At 43.5% G+C, this 14,523-nt stretch overlaps 1 protein-coding gene across 1 annotated transcript in view; it reads right to left on the bottom strand.

Moving 5' to 3' along the window:
• The window catches only part of clmna (calmin a), a 39,314-nt gene extending 28,344 nt beyond the window's left edge, over positions 1–10,970 (bottom strand). The window contains exon 1 of the mRNA XM_061744123.1: positions 10,593–10,970. Within this exon, the coding sequence (XP_061600107.1) occupies positions 10,593–10,689 (97 nt within the window). The 5' untranslated portion in view covers positions 10,690–10,970. The remainder of the gene's footprint in view (positions 1–10,592) is intronic.
• Between the last annotated feature and the right edge of the window lie 3,553 nt (positions 10,971–14,523).

The raw sequence follows: 14,523 nt of genomic DNA, 5'->3' as shown, positions 1-14,523 counted from the left end.
TGCTCCAGCAGCTGGTCCGCCTCCGGGACCGCCGTGGCGAACCTCCGGCGTGGTGCCGGGCTGGGTCGCGCTGCGGGTCCCGGTGTCGCTGGGGCCGCCTCAGGAGCCGCCGCTTGGCGGCCTCACGGCCTGCCGGCTGCTGCGCCACCAGCGCCTCCAGCGCCTGCAGCGCTGCGGTCTGCCGCTCCGCCTGGCCCTGGAGCAGCTGCCAGGTCTGCCAGCACCTGCGCCAGCGTCTCCAGGGTCAAATCCCCGTGTTCCTCCGTCATCCTGTCAGGCCCCACGTTGGGCGCCAATGTAGCAACTAGGGATGGGCGATATGGACTAAAAGATTTATCACGATAATTTCTGGCATTTATCCTGATAACGATAAAAATGATGATAAAAAAAAAATAACAATTTCAACTCCATCTTTTTAACTATAAATCTATCTCACTCTCAGATCCGCCATGTTTGTTACACAAAAACGTCATCAACGGGAATTTATCTTTCTTTCTTTCTTTCTTTCTTTCTTTCTTTCTTTCTTTCTTTCTTTCTTTCTTTCTTTCTTTCTTTCTTTCTTTCTTTCTTTCTTTCTTTCTTTCTTTCTTTCTTTCTTTCTTTCTTTCTTTCTTTCTTTCTGGCTCATTTCCTTCCTTCCTTCTTCCCTTCCTCTTTCCTTCCTTCCTTCCTTCCTTCCTTCCTTCCTTCCTTCCTTCCTTCCTTCCTTCCTTCCTTCCTTCCTTCCTTCCTTCCTTCCTTCCTTCCTTCCTTCCTTCCTTCCTTCCTTCCTGTATGTTGGACGGTATATCGTGAACGGTAAAATATCTCCCATTCCTAGTAGCAACCTCGTGCTACCGGGGTAACCAGACAGGGCAAAGAGGACACAGGTTTTTGTGGGAAAATTGTGGAACTTTATTTTCACCCGGACGTGAATCAGCAGTCAGCTCTGTGTCATCCCCCACCGTCTCCAGGGCACTACACTACTGAAATACACAGAGTGATTAGGCACACCTGTGCACCATCAGCTGTTCCAGCTGCGTCACCTGTGCTGCTCCCCCGCACTCCCTCTCTCCCCTGCAGACCACGCCCCAATCCTGCACTCTGCCACATAGGTGTTTACATGGTAATCTTTACTCATTTTAAATCGGATTTAGTTTTAATTCTGAATTAAAGAGGAATTAAACTTCCCATGTGAACGTATGTCCGTATGTCAGTGACTGAAGGTGTCCAGGTCTCAGGAACCAGCTATCTGCATTTCTAGGGGTCTGCACTCCCGCTGATGACCAGCTCATCAATAACAATGATACGCAGCACCTGGCTGTAACTTATTAACTTTAAACTTTTCCTTTTTTAGGTTAATTGTTGTTAATTATTAAACAAAAGCTAAAATGACAGAGTGGACAAAGTTCTGCGTCGTTCTTCACCTCCGGCCGTATTTGCACGTTATAAAACATTAAAAGAGTCGTTCTAACGCCGTTTCCATCAGCAACCGTCATGTGAAGGCTTGCAGCTGGCTGATGAGTTACCATGGCGATACAGAAGGTCATGTGACCTCAGCACTCAGAGAGTAACAAGTTCAGCTCTACGGTTGATCAATCATTGACGGGACGGGTTGATCAATACGTGTCCACTGACCAGCTAGCTGTCGGCAAACGTGATGTCATCACTGATGTTTGTACATCAGCAGGTCAGAGGTGATTCTCAGGAGCAGAGGCTTCAGGAACTAAACATTCTGATGAGGACACTTCCCGAAACCTCCTCCGTTTGCTTCCTAAAACCTCCGTTTGCTTCCCAAAACCTCCGTTTGCTTCCTGAAACCTCCGTTTGCTTCCTGAAACCTCCTCCGTTTGCTTCCTGAAACCTCCTCCGTTTGCTTCATGAAACCTCTGTTTGCTTCCTGAAACCTCTTCCGTTTGCCAAGCCAGAGTTATGATCTAAAGACCGTGAGTAGACCAGATTTCCAGGAACATTTCCCTGCTGGACAAAACTTGTGTCAAGTGGTTTAAAACCCCACCTTGACCTTCCTGTTCCACATCATAGGAGAACTAATTATTCTTCTTGGTACAGGGACCATCTGTACCAGGAATATTCAATATATCAGCTCCACACCTGAAAGTAGGTTCACTTTGAGTGTTAAGTAGTAACCGCATGCCTGCACTCACAATTTGCATGCTGCCAAACCTTCCATTACCTTCATAACACATCGGTCTACACCACATTCAGGAACCACTGCACATGCTGACCTCTAACCTAATTAACCTCTTCTTTATCTTTCATGTCTACCTCACTTTACTAGTAGTTTCACTGAATTACTTATGGCGCTTCTGCACTAGTACCTACTCAGCGCGACTCGCCTACCCCCGGTTTTGCGCATTTAGGGCCAAATCCACAAAGAATAGATTGCGCCCGCAAATAGCGCTGTGAATTGCGCCGCATTTGCGCCCGCAATTTGCCCCGCTTTAAGGTCCTATTCACAAAAGATTTTGCTCTAATGATATGCCGGCACAAACCTTTCCAGCAGGCCCGGTTCTACGAGGGTGCATAAGCATGTATTGCACCCTCAGTTTTTGTGTTTGCATGCTCAGTTGAAAAGATGAAAAGAAAACTGACAAATGCGCGCTTGTTAAGCCTGGTTTATGGTTCCGCGTTAAATCGCGTGGGATCCCCGCGTATCCCACGCCGTAAGCTCTACGTTGGTGCAACGCGGAACCATAAATCAGCCAGTGTCCGTCACTCATGCTTCCAGCAGTTTCCTGCACCAGCAAAACGCTGCTCTCTGCTGCTCCGTTAACAAAGTAACCATGGATATTCAGAAGTGGTTCAAGCACAACCACGCCAGCAAGTTTACAGGACTGTCTCAGAAAATTAGAATATTGTGATAAAGTCCTTTATTTTCTGTAATGCAATTAAAAAAAAAAAAAAATGTCATACATTCTGGATTCATTACAAATTAACTGAAATATTGCAAGCCTTTTATTATTTTAACATTGCTGATTATGGCTTACATTTTAAGATTAAGATTCCCAGAATATTCACATTTTTTGAGATAGGATATTTGAGTTTTCTTAAAGGTATTGTGACATCATTTTTAACATGCTTTTAACACTATTAAAAGTCTTGGCCAACATCCCTCAAATGTGTCTAAAAGAGTGTAACAAGAAAAACTTCACTCTAGTACTCCATTCCTGGCTTTTTATTACAGTGTTTTTTTGCGCCGTGAAAAACGGGTCCTTTTTCCCCTTTCCTGTCAATCATTGCGCCGCTCCTCCTCCAAACCTCCTCCAACCAACCGCTACACACTTAATAATAATGATAATAATGACTTGGATTTATATAGCGCCCTTCAAGGCACCCAGAGCGCTTTACAGAAATCATTATTCATTCATACACATTCTCTCCGGTGGTGGTAAACTACATCTGTAGCCACAGCTGCCCTGGGGCAGACTGACAGAAGCGTGGCTGCCATATCGCGCCTAACGGCCCCTCCGACCACCACCAACATTCATACACATTCATACACAATCATACACATTCACACGAGGCAAGGTGGGTAAGGTGTCTTGCCCAAGGACACTACGACAGCAAACTGGGACAGAGCGGGATTCGAACCGCCGACCTTCCGATCATTGGACGACCCGCTCTACCACCTGAGCTACTGCCGCTACTGCTTCTGCCGTCTTCACACACACGCGCGCACACCAAACCACAAACACCGACACACAGCCCAGACAGGGCGACTACAGCCCGGGGATGAAGTCCAACCGGGACCAGAGGACCGGGACCGCAGCTCCCCGCGAGCAATACGCTCACAGCGGCGTCGGAGAGTTAAGCCGGGAGCGACAGGCGAAGCATGCACGGAAAAGCAGCAGGGCGAAGCAGACAGTCCACAGCAAACAATCACAAAAATAAAGGCATGCAAGCAGCACTGTCCCCTTATCTTAAGTCCAGTCAGTGGCCGCGGGTCTTCTTAGCAGTTTTCCTCCGGTGATTAGAACAAAAGAGGCTCTAAACAGCTCTGTGTTAAGCCTGATTTATGGTTCCGCGTTAAATTGACGCAGAGCCTACCCCGTAGGGTTCAGCGTACATAGCGCGTCGCCGCGTAACCCTACGCCGTAGGGTCTGCGTCGGTGTAACGCGGAACCATAAATCAGCCTTTATGGTGCGCTGGAGAGGAGAGGAGGCAGGGAGCTGGGTGGAGGGGGCGGTGATTTAGCGGGCCCTGACGTCATGGCCCGCCAGCAAACCAGGTGCGCCGTTTTTGCAGTTATGCGGAAAATCCCAGAAAGCACACAATACACTGAATGTTAAAAGTTCGTTGTTTTTTGGGTGTAATTGATGTCAAGACACCCAACAAAACACAAAAAATCAAGAAAAATGTGTTTTTCATGTCACAATACCTTTAAGCTGTAAGCCATGATCAGCAATATTAAAATAATAAAAGGCTTGCAATATTTCAGTTGATTTGTAATGAATCCAGAATGTATGATATAAGCTAATGAAATGTCAAATGTTAAGAGGCTGTGCGCATTTACGCACAAGGCACAGCACGGGTCACTTCATTAACACCGGATCGGGACAGATCAGGATCTGACGGTAATTCATGTTCTGTGTTTTGCTACACACACCTACAGGTCAGCTGTTAAACACACACATTCTAGATTTATATGTTTATATGGTGGAATTGTTTGTAATAAAGCAGCCCCTTACTGTATGGATGAATCCTGAGCTCCATCCTGTTATTTTTATTTTTAAATCCGAGATAAATCCACAACCCCATTTGATCTGACTGTTTACAGTCATGTCTGACTGTAGATTTCACCCTTAATATCATTCAGTATCACACAGGCTTGAATGATATTGAAGAGAGAGAGAAACAGAGAGATGGGGAGTGAGGAGTGAGTTTGTGCGCAGTTAATACACGCTTAGAAAAGACGGTATTTGCTCCACTATTTTTGCGTGTGGCAAATAGCGCTGGCCTTTGTGAATTAGACGGTTTTTGCAATGAGGCTTATTTGCATAGAAAGGGGGCAATTTTGCGCCGAATGTATGAATATTACCTAATTTGCATGCATGCAAATGGCACAGGCGCACCATGAAACTATTTGCTTGGCAGTGCAGTTTGTGTTGCAATTCGCCCTTTGCCGGTGCTTTGTGAATTAGACGCTCTCTTTTTGTCTCATTTGCACCGGTTTAGCGGCCGCAAAAGCCGCGCAATCCTTTTGTGGATTTGGCCCTTAGACAACGGGTGGAGGCGTGTGGAGTAGGTACTTTTTCTATATCTATTCTGCTGAGGTTCTAATGGCACTTTTCCACTAGTACCTACTCAGCACGCCTCCACTCGCCTCGTCCTCGTTTGTTTTTAGACACCCAGGTGAGAAGTGGTGAGAAGTGGTGAGAAGTGGTGAGAAGTGGGCGGGTTGGGGTGAAGCTGCTGTGACATACTGGATTGCGCAACACGTTTGTTTGCGTCGGCGCTGATGAGAAATCAGCTGGAGCTGCGAGCGGCTGAGAAGAAACAGAGCTCCTGGTGGATCTGATCGTTCCTTATCGCCCGTCTACATCCCTTTTTTTAATTCTCTCATCAGCCACCAGGTTCGGGGGGACGTCAGACGTTTCAATCAGGAAGCGGGAATCAGCGAAAGAGCGACTCGCGACTTCCTCATTTTATTCAACAGGCAATGGCAGCAGAAGTCTGTTCTGATCCAACTCTGAGGGTCAGATGTTCATAAACCTGGTGCTGAGGAGAGAATTAAAAAGATCTAGACGGAGATAAGGAATCACCAGATCCACCAGGAGCTCCTTCATAGCTGCTCAGCTACCAACGCACTTTTCAGCAGCAGAGACAAACAAACCAAAAAAAAAGCGTTCCCACTTGAAGCTTCTCTCACTCTCATTTTTTAACTTGATATAAAACACAAGCCACAAATCCAGCAACACATCCATCATCTCCTCCAGGTTCTACATCTTAGTGTTGTTGTCTTCTCTGTTTAGATCACACAATCAAATACGTCACAGCAGCTTCTCCAACCTCCTACTTCTGATCTGGGTGTTTAGAAACAAACAAGGACGAGGCGAGTCGAGCTGAATAGGTACTGGTGTAAAAGCGCCACAAGCGTCAAGACTTTTGTATGCCTTAAAGCTTTGCTTCGTGTATTTCCGAGTAGAAGTTAAGTACATATACATATCAGGAAACTGGATTGGTGTCCAAATATTAATGTCCATGGACCACTGGTTCTTGGGGTAACTGTATGGCTCACTGTCACCCAGAGGTTCCTGCACAATCGTTCTAGAGCCATTTTTTAAAGGTAAGGCAAGTTTATCTGTATGGCACAATTCAACACAAGGTCATTCAAAGTGCTTTACATCAACGTTAAAAAAGGCACGACACAATTAAACAGTAAATAACAAATGAAATGATAAGAAAAGAGGTAAAATAATAAGCACAAGTTGTTAAAAAGTGAGGGCAGTACAGTACAGCAGGTTCATCTCATTCTTACAATGGCATGAATTACGTTTCTATACGTCAAAACCTACAACCTACCACAGACTACATTTACATGCAGTCAAAATTTGGGTTAGTGCTAATATTCCGGTTACTGAAACATTCAGAATATTTCGGGTTATCCCTGTATCCATGGTGATTAATCATTTATCTGGATCAAACCAGCGACGCACGGAGAACGTCATGATGCAATTCCCGCTTCTTCTTCCTGTATCCAAATCCAAAACAAATGCTGCTTCGCGCAACCTTTCCCTCACCTTCTTTTAAAATCGGGTTATTGGTGTTTACATGGCCGTGCAAAACTGGGTTATTGCTAATATTCCGGTTTTAAAAGGGTTATTGATGCATGGAAACGCAGTCACTGTCAAGTCCAACTGACGCTAATTTAAGCCCATAATCGGCTGTTATCCCGTCTTTTCCACTAGTTGCAGACATTTTTGGTCCAGTGGGAAAGTGACGTCAATGCATTCCCTCTACAGACGTCCAGGCTGCTCCTGTTCCTGGTAGGAAGTCAGGCTTTTGCTCATTTTGCTATATTTACCTCATTCATGTAAACATAAATCATGCTCTGTCCCTTTCAGGGATTTATTAAATATAACTTTATTTGTGCTCCATAAAGACCAGATCAAGAACTGACTTTTAATCGAATCAGGACAGAATCAGTCCCACGAGACCCGTCTCTCTGAATCAGTCAGTCGGTCACCATGGCAACGATAGCTGCCGTCCGGGGCTTCCACGTCACGGATCTGGCTAATTTCAGATACATAAAGGAGTTCACTCACAGTTGAGGCCTCCAGTGTGTATCTGAATGCTATGATTATACCACATTGTTATATTGTATTATAAGCTGGTCTCAGTCAAATAAAACAGTTAAAAAACCACTTGAATCATTATACGAATGTGCTGTAAAAATCCATGATAAAAAAACCATGTTGCTACCATCACTGTCATATACTCAATAAATATTACATTTTAAAACTTTGAAAATCTGATAAAGCACTCAAATGTCTGCTTACTTTTTAAAACTATCCATAATGCTGCAGCTCTCCCTTTGAGAAAATGTGTTACTCTCTGCTCTGAGAAGTCGACACGAACAACCAGATCTGTTTCTGGGGGTGAGTGTTGTGGATCCCAACGCAAAACTGCATTTCGGAAGTTCATCATTCTCCTGTATTGCAATGACTCAATGGAAAACTCTGCCAACCGACATTATTAGGGCCCGAGCACCATTGTATCTGTAGGAATTCTTCTTGTCTTCCGACGAAATGAGGGTCTTTTTTCCCCCTAAACGTGCCCCAAAAGTCACCAAATTTTGCATCAAGCCAGGCCTGGTGATAAATGTGATATTTAATAGTTTGCATTAATGGGCGTGGCCTAACGGCTCAACAGCGCCCCCTAGAAAACTTTGTGCCTCAAGCCCCACAATACGGTTTGACGTACATGCACGAAAATGGGTACACACCTGTATCATGTCGCAACTTAAAGAAAAGTCTCTTGGCGCCATGGCCGAAACCAAACAAGAAGTCGTCCATTTTCAATTAATCATGTAATTTTGGCGCAATTTATGCCATTTCTTCTGCCGTTTCTTCGCCCGAACCGTAAAGTGCACCCAGTTGTGTTATACATCAAAATGTGCGTCTCCATCCTGCGACGACGCGCATTACTTTTCTCTTTCAAAAGCGTTACCATGGCGACGATAGATGCCAAAAAGCGCGCCCCCCTTCATCTGATTGGTCCATATTTGATGGTTCCTTTTTTCTGACATAACTTTTGAATGTTTTCACATAAAGAGGTGGTGTCATCGGACTCGGTTTTGAGTCCTTGACCTTTATTGAAATTGCACGCGCGAGAGCCCGTTCATCGCTGCTTGCAGCTCTAATTTCTTTTTCTATACTAATTTTTATGTAGTATTCCATCAACCTGCCCAGGGACTACAGGTGGAAAATAGCAAGCTGCTCCAACCTGCACAAAGCAGATTCTCTTGTAAAAGATTCATGTCTGATTGTGCACTGTCCCTGTTTTGAATTCATAAATAAATGACAAATTACATAACTATCGGCAGGACCGTGTCATCTCTCTGGCCGGTGTTTCCTCCTCCACCACAGAAGAAGAGCGTGGGATGCTGGAGCTCGGAGACGGAGGATGCAGAGAGAGCAGGTTTGTGTGGGAGGTGAGATGATGAGATCTCTCTGTCCTCGTCTCTGCACTTATGTAACCGGCAGATTCATCTGTTCCCACAACCTCAGAAACACAGGCCTGCTCTGCTAAACTCCTCCCACAGAACCACCAGAATAGTCTAGAATAACCTTTATTTATACGTTTGTCCGTTTACAGACAGAACTGAGGAGCAGAACAGAATAAAACAGAGGAGCGATATAAACTTACATTAAACTACACAGGCTTTAACTCCTTTAAGCACTTCTTCCTACTCCTGTTTGTACATGTAATTAATATATTAAGTGTTAGAGTATGAAATTCTTTGTTTTGTTGTTTGCTTTGTTTTCTTATCTTCTCTTTAATTGTTGTCTTTTTAAATGTACAAAATGCGTAATCTCCTTTAAAGCATCAAATCCTGGAACAATGTCTCAACCGACCTGAAACTCTGAAACACAGACTCCAATGTTTTGTCTTCTGCAGTCAAAAAGTGGATTTTAAGGAATCAAACTTGTCAACATTAATTTTATATCTATAACAAAATATGTTACCTGTATTTTCTGAGGTATTTTCTTATTTCCCTCTGTTATGTAACTGTTTTGAGTGTGTGGGTGGATGTGTGTGTGTGCAGGACCAGCGTCCAAACTTTGCCCCCAGAAAGAGATTTTGTATTTGGGGTTTTCATAAACTGTGACTCATAATCATCAAAATTATAACAAATAAAGGCTTGAAATGTCTCACTTTGAATGTAGCGGGAAATTATATATTTGTTTCAGCTTTAGTTGAATTTACTACGAATGAAGTTTTGCAATATATTCAAATTTTCCGACCTTCACCTGTAGATTATTATATAAATAAATAAGAGCATAATAATATATGTCCGTATTGGTTCAATACGGAACGCAACTTTTAATTCCCAATTACATAAAGAAGTGCTGTAATATTTTATAATATAATAACAGGTATATTTTTTTGATAACGTAAAGCTTGCTGTTATATATTTTTTTTCTTATTTTTATTTTGTATTCGAGTAAAATTGAAATAGTAACAAGGGGTAGGACGTCATAAGTTTTTACTTCCTCCTGCTCCTTTTCGGACATGAAGGTTTATTTCCTTTTTGATTCTGTTTAATGACTGTTTATTTGTATTCTTTTTCTGATGTGTCTGATTTGTGTAATTTTTTTTTGTGTTTATAATTATCTTATGCTCGCAATAAAGATTTCAATTCAACTCAATTCAATTCATGTTCGGAATAAAGCTTTCATTCATTCATTCATTCATTCATTCATTCATTCATTCATTCATTCATTCATTAAATCCGGTACAAAGCATCTTTTTCTCATCTCTGAGACTAATGTCAGTTTGTACATTGTCCCTGACACAAATAAACTTAATAAAGAAAAAAAAAAAAAAAAGAAAAAAAAAATTCACTGCCCCCCCACGTGACCAGAGATTCTCCCACAGAGCCAGAACTCCCCCCAAAAGGAAACACTGGGACCAGGAACCCCCCCGAACCCCCCCTTAGAGCCGGCTTTCCTCCCAGATTCACCTGGGGGAACTACTTTCTCCCTCCGCCGCTGCGTGCTGCGTCCGCGGAGTGATAACACGATCACTGCTGAACTCATGTGTTTCTCTGAATCACCTGGTCACGTGATTCTGTCCCGAGGGAGGGGGGCGTGTTATTATTATTATTATCATCATCATCATCATCATCATTATTATTATTATTATTATTACTTTTATTATTATTATTATTTCTCTCCTGCAGAGATGTAAACACGCAGTTTGGACCCACAGGTGTCCAAAAACTCTAACATTATAGACAGAAAACAGAGAAACGAGCAGTTCCAAAGTTTGCCCCAGACTCCGGGGGGGGGGGGACTTTGGGGGGCCAATGTTATCAAAGAGTCGTGCACGAGGCTCGTGCCCGAGGTGCGTGCACGGGACGCGGTACCTTGCAGGTTCTGCACTCGCAGGTCGCTGATCTGACCGATGAACTCCTCCCGCTCGAACCAGCCCGGAGCAGCGACCCCGCGGCGGCCGCCGGCCATCCGGACCCGGACCCGGTCCCGGTCCCGGACCGTCCGGGGGGAGATCCTGCAGAGAGAGATCCACGCAGAGTTCCTGCAGGACACGCAGGACCCGGTCCTGCAGAGATCCTGCAAAGATCCACGCAGTTCTGCAGGGATCAGTCTCTGCTCCGCACCAATCCGGACACCGGACCGTCCTGCAGAAATCCTGCAGAGAAATCCACGGAGATCCTGCAGGGATCCACGCAGGAGTCTCTGGACTCCCACGCAGCTGCTGCTCACTGCGGCGAACTGGTCCTGGTCCTGGTGCGGGGGAGGACGGAGGGAGGACGAGCCTCCACCTGGTTGCTGGTTGGTGCCGGGATGGAGCAGCCAGGCCCCGCCCCTGCACCCATCAAAGCCCCGCCCCCTCACCCTCCAGGCTCCGGGCCACGCCCCCTTCTCACTCGCAGATGGAAACACCACCTGATCCAGTAGGAGGAGGAATAACTACAACAGTGTATTAGGGCCAAACTAAGACAAAGAAATATTGGAAATTACGAGAATAAAGTCATAATATGACTAACAAAGTCGTAATAATCACTAGGGTCTGGATCTGGACCTGCGGTTCCCTAATCGACCACTAGGGTCTGGATCTGGATCTGGACCTGCGGTTCCCTAATCGACCACTAGGGTCTGGATCTGGATCTGGACCTGCGGTTCCCTAATCGACCACTAGGGTCTGGATCTGGATCTGGATCTGCGGTTCCCTAATCGATCACTAGGGTCTGGATCTGGACCTGCGGTTCCGTAATCGACCACTAGGGTCTGGATCTGGACCTGCGGTTCCCTAATCGACCACTAGGGTCTGGATCTGGACCTGCGGTTCCGTAATCGACCACTAGGGTCTGGATCTGGACCTGCGGTTCCCTAATCGACCACTAGGGTCTGGATCTGGATCTGGACCTGTGGTTCCCTAATCGACCACTAGGGTCTGGATCTGGACCTGCGGTTCCCTAATCGACCACTAGGGGTCTGGATCTGGACCTGCGGTTCCCTAATCGACCACTAGGATCTGGATCTGGACCTGCGGTTCCCTAATCGACCACTAGAGTCTGGATCTGGACCTGCGGTTCCCTAATCCACCACTAGGGTCTGGATCTGGACCTGCGGTTCCCTAATCGACCACTAGGGTCTAGATCTGGACCTGCGGTTCCCTCATCGACCACTAGGGTCTGGATCTGGACCTGCGGTTCCCTAATCGACCACTAGGGTCTGGATCTGGACCTGCGGTTCCCTAATCGACCACTAGGGTCTGGATCTGGATCTGGACCTGCGGTTCCCTAATCTGGACCTGCGGTTCCCTAGTCGACCACTAGGGTCTGGTTCTGGACCTGCGGTTCCCAAAGCCAGGGGTCGGCAACCCAAAATGTTGAAAGAGCCATATTGGGCCAAAAGCAAAAAAAAACAAATATGTCTGGAGCCGCAAAAATTCAAAGTCTAATCTAAAGTTACTGCATTTAAATGCATTTATTTGCCCTCTAGTGGACACTTAAATTACTGCATTTAAAGGAGCTTGAGGCAGGATTGAGGCAGGATTTATGAAAAAAATTCGTATACGTTTTAAGTTTTCTAGTAATAATGTCAGATGAAGCGTTCCAAACCCAAAAGAATGTTTCCTCTAGTGTATCTCTCCTTTGCCTTGAACAGGCTGTTGCTGCAAAATGTGCTGCAGTGCTGGGGCCGAATTTCCCGCGCTGTCCTGCGGATGTGACGTCAAATGACGCTGCATGCACGTTCTCCCCGCTCTCTTCGCTGTTGGCTGCAGTACCCCCGACTGCCGTCGTGGGGAAGGGTGGCGCTATAGAGTCTCATTTCTTAAAAGGAGCCTCGTGCTCCTTTAAATGCATTTATTTGCCCTTTAGTGGACATATAAGTTACTGCATTAAAATTAATTATTTGCCCTCTAGTGGACACTTAAATTACTGCATTAAAATGAATTATTTTCCCTCTAGTGGACACCTAAATTACTGCATTAAAATGACTTATTCGGCCTCTAGTGGACATATAAATTATTGCATTTAAAATGCATTTATTTGCCCTCTAGTGGATATATATGTTACTGCATTTAAATGCATTTATTTGCCCTCTAGTGGACATAGAAGTTACTGCATTAAAATTACTTATTTGGCCTCTAGTGGACATAAAAGTTACTGCATTAAAATGCATTTATTTGCCCTCTAGTGGACATATAAATTACTGAATTAAAATAACTATTTGCCCTCTAGTGGACATATAAGTTACTGCATTAAAATGACTTACTTGTCCTCAAGTGGACACATACATTACTGCATTAAAATAACTATTTGCCCTCTAGTGGACATAATAATTACTGCATTTAAATGCATTTATTTGCCCTCTAGTGGACATATAATTTACTACATTCAAATTACTTGTTTGCCCTGTAGTGGAAATAGAAGTTGGTGCATAGATGTATTTATTTGCCCTTAAAATTAATTATTTGAACTCTAGTGGACACATAAAATACTGCATTTAAATGCATTTATTTGCCCTCTAGTGGACACATAAATAAATGCATTAAAATAACTATTTGCCCTCTAATGGACACATAAATTAGCGTTTTTAAATGCATTTATTTGCCCTCTAGTGGACATATAAGTTACTGCATTAACATTACTTATTTGCCCTCTAGTGGACATATAAATTAGCGTTTTTAAATGCATTTGCCCTCTAGTGGACACATAAAGTACTGCATTAAAATAACTATTTTCCCTCTAGTGGACATAATAATTACTGCATTTAAATGCATTTATTTGCCCTCTAGTGGACATAAATTACTGCATTTATTTGCCCTCTAGTGGACATATAAATTACTGCATTTAAATGCATTTACTTTACTACTTAAAGAAAAAAAAGAAAAGAAAAGAAAAAAATCAAAGTCTTGTATAAACCTTAGAATGAAGGAAACATGCTGCATGTATCTATATTAGTTATAACTGGGTCCTCGGCTGCAAATGTTGCTGCTAATGTCTTTCCACATGACTCTTTTTGTTATTGGACAACTTCTGGCTACAGAGCAAACATTCAGGCAATGAATGCAAAAGATTCACTCCAAGAAACGTTGAATCCTCTTTTCTCCTCAGCTATTTTTCTCCTTTTCCCTTTGGAAACAATCCCTTTGGCCGGTTTGTTTACAACAGCCACCTGTCTGGTAGAAACATGACTAAGCATAAATTACATAGAAACACCAGCAAAAATATTAAAAAACATGAAATAAAAAAGGATTTAATCAGGATTTAAAGTAATCAAACCTTCATATTGTTTAGTTTTTATATGTTTTAATGATTAAAGGTAATTAAACCTTCATATTGTTTAGTTTTTACCTATTTTAATGATTTGATTTTTTTGTTTTTTGAATCCTCTTTTCAAAATTGTGATTTTTCTCTTCTTCCCTTTGGCCGGTTTGTTTCCAGCAGCTCCTGTCTGGCGCCCCCTGCTGGTAGAAACATGTGTTGCAGGCTCCAACACAAGAAATGTTGAAATGTAATGTTTATTCTACACATTTTTACAGCATTGGAAAACGTTCAGAATGTTTGTGTCATGTTTGTCCTCCTACAGAAACCATATTAAAACAAAAAATATATTTCCCCTCCCCTATCGATTTCCATTTTCAAACATATAAAAATATACAAAAATATAATTAAACAACACTAATAGGAACAGGTAGGAACATTAAATAACTTTACACTTCTTTCTACTCCTTTTTGCACATGTAAATAAGATATATAGTGTTAAAGTATGAAATTCTTTGTTTTGTTTTGTTATCTTCTCTTGAATTGTTGTTTTTTACATGTA

This window comes from Cololabis saira, chromosome 16 (assembly GCF_033807715.1).
Source record: "Cololabis saira isolate AMF1-May2022 chromosome 16, fColSai1.1, whole genome shotgun sequence".
Lineage (NCBI taxonomy): Eukaryota > Metazoa > Chordata > Actinopteri > Beloniformes > Belonidae > Cololabis > Cololabis saira.
Note: the sequence above shows the minus strand (reverse complement) of the source record. Positions and strands in the feature narration are given on the sequence as shown.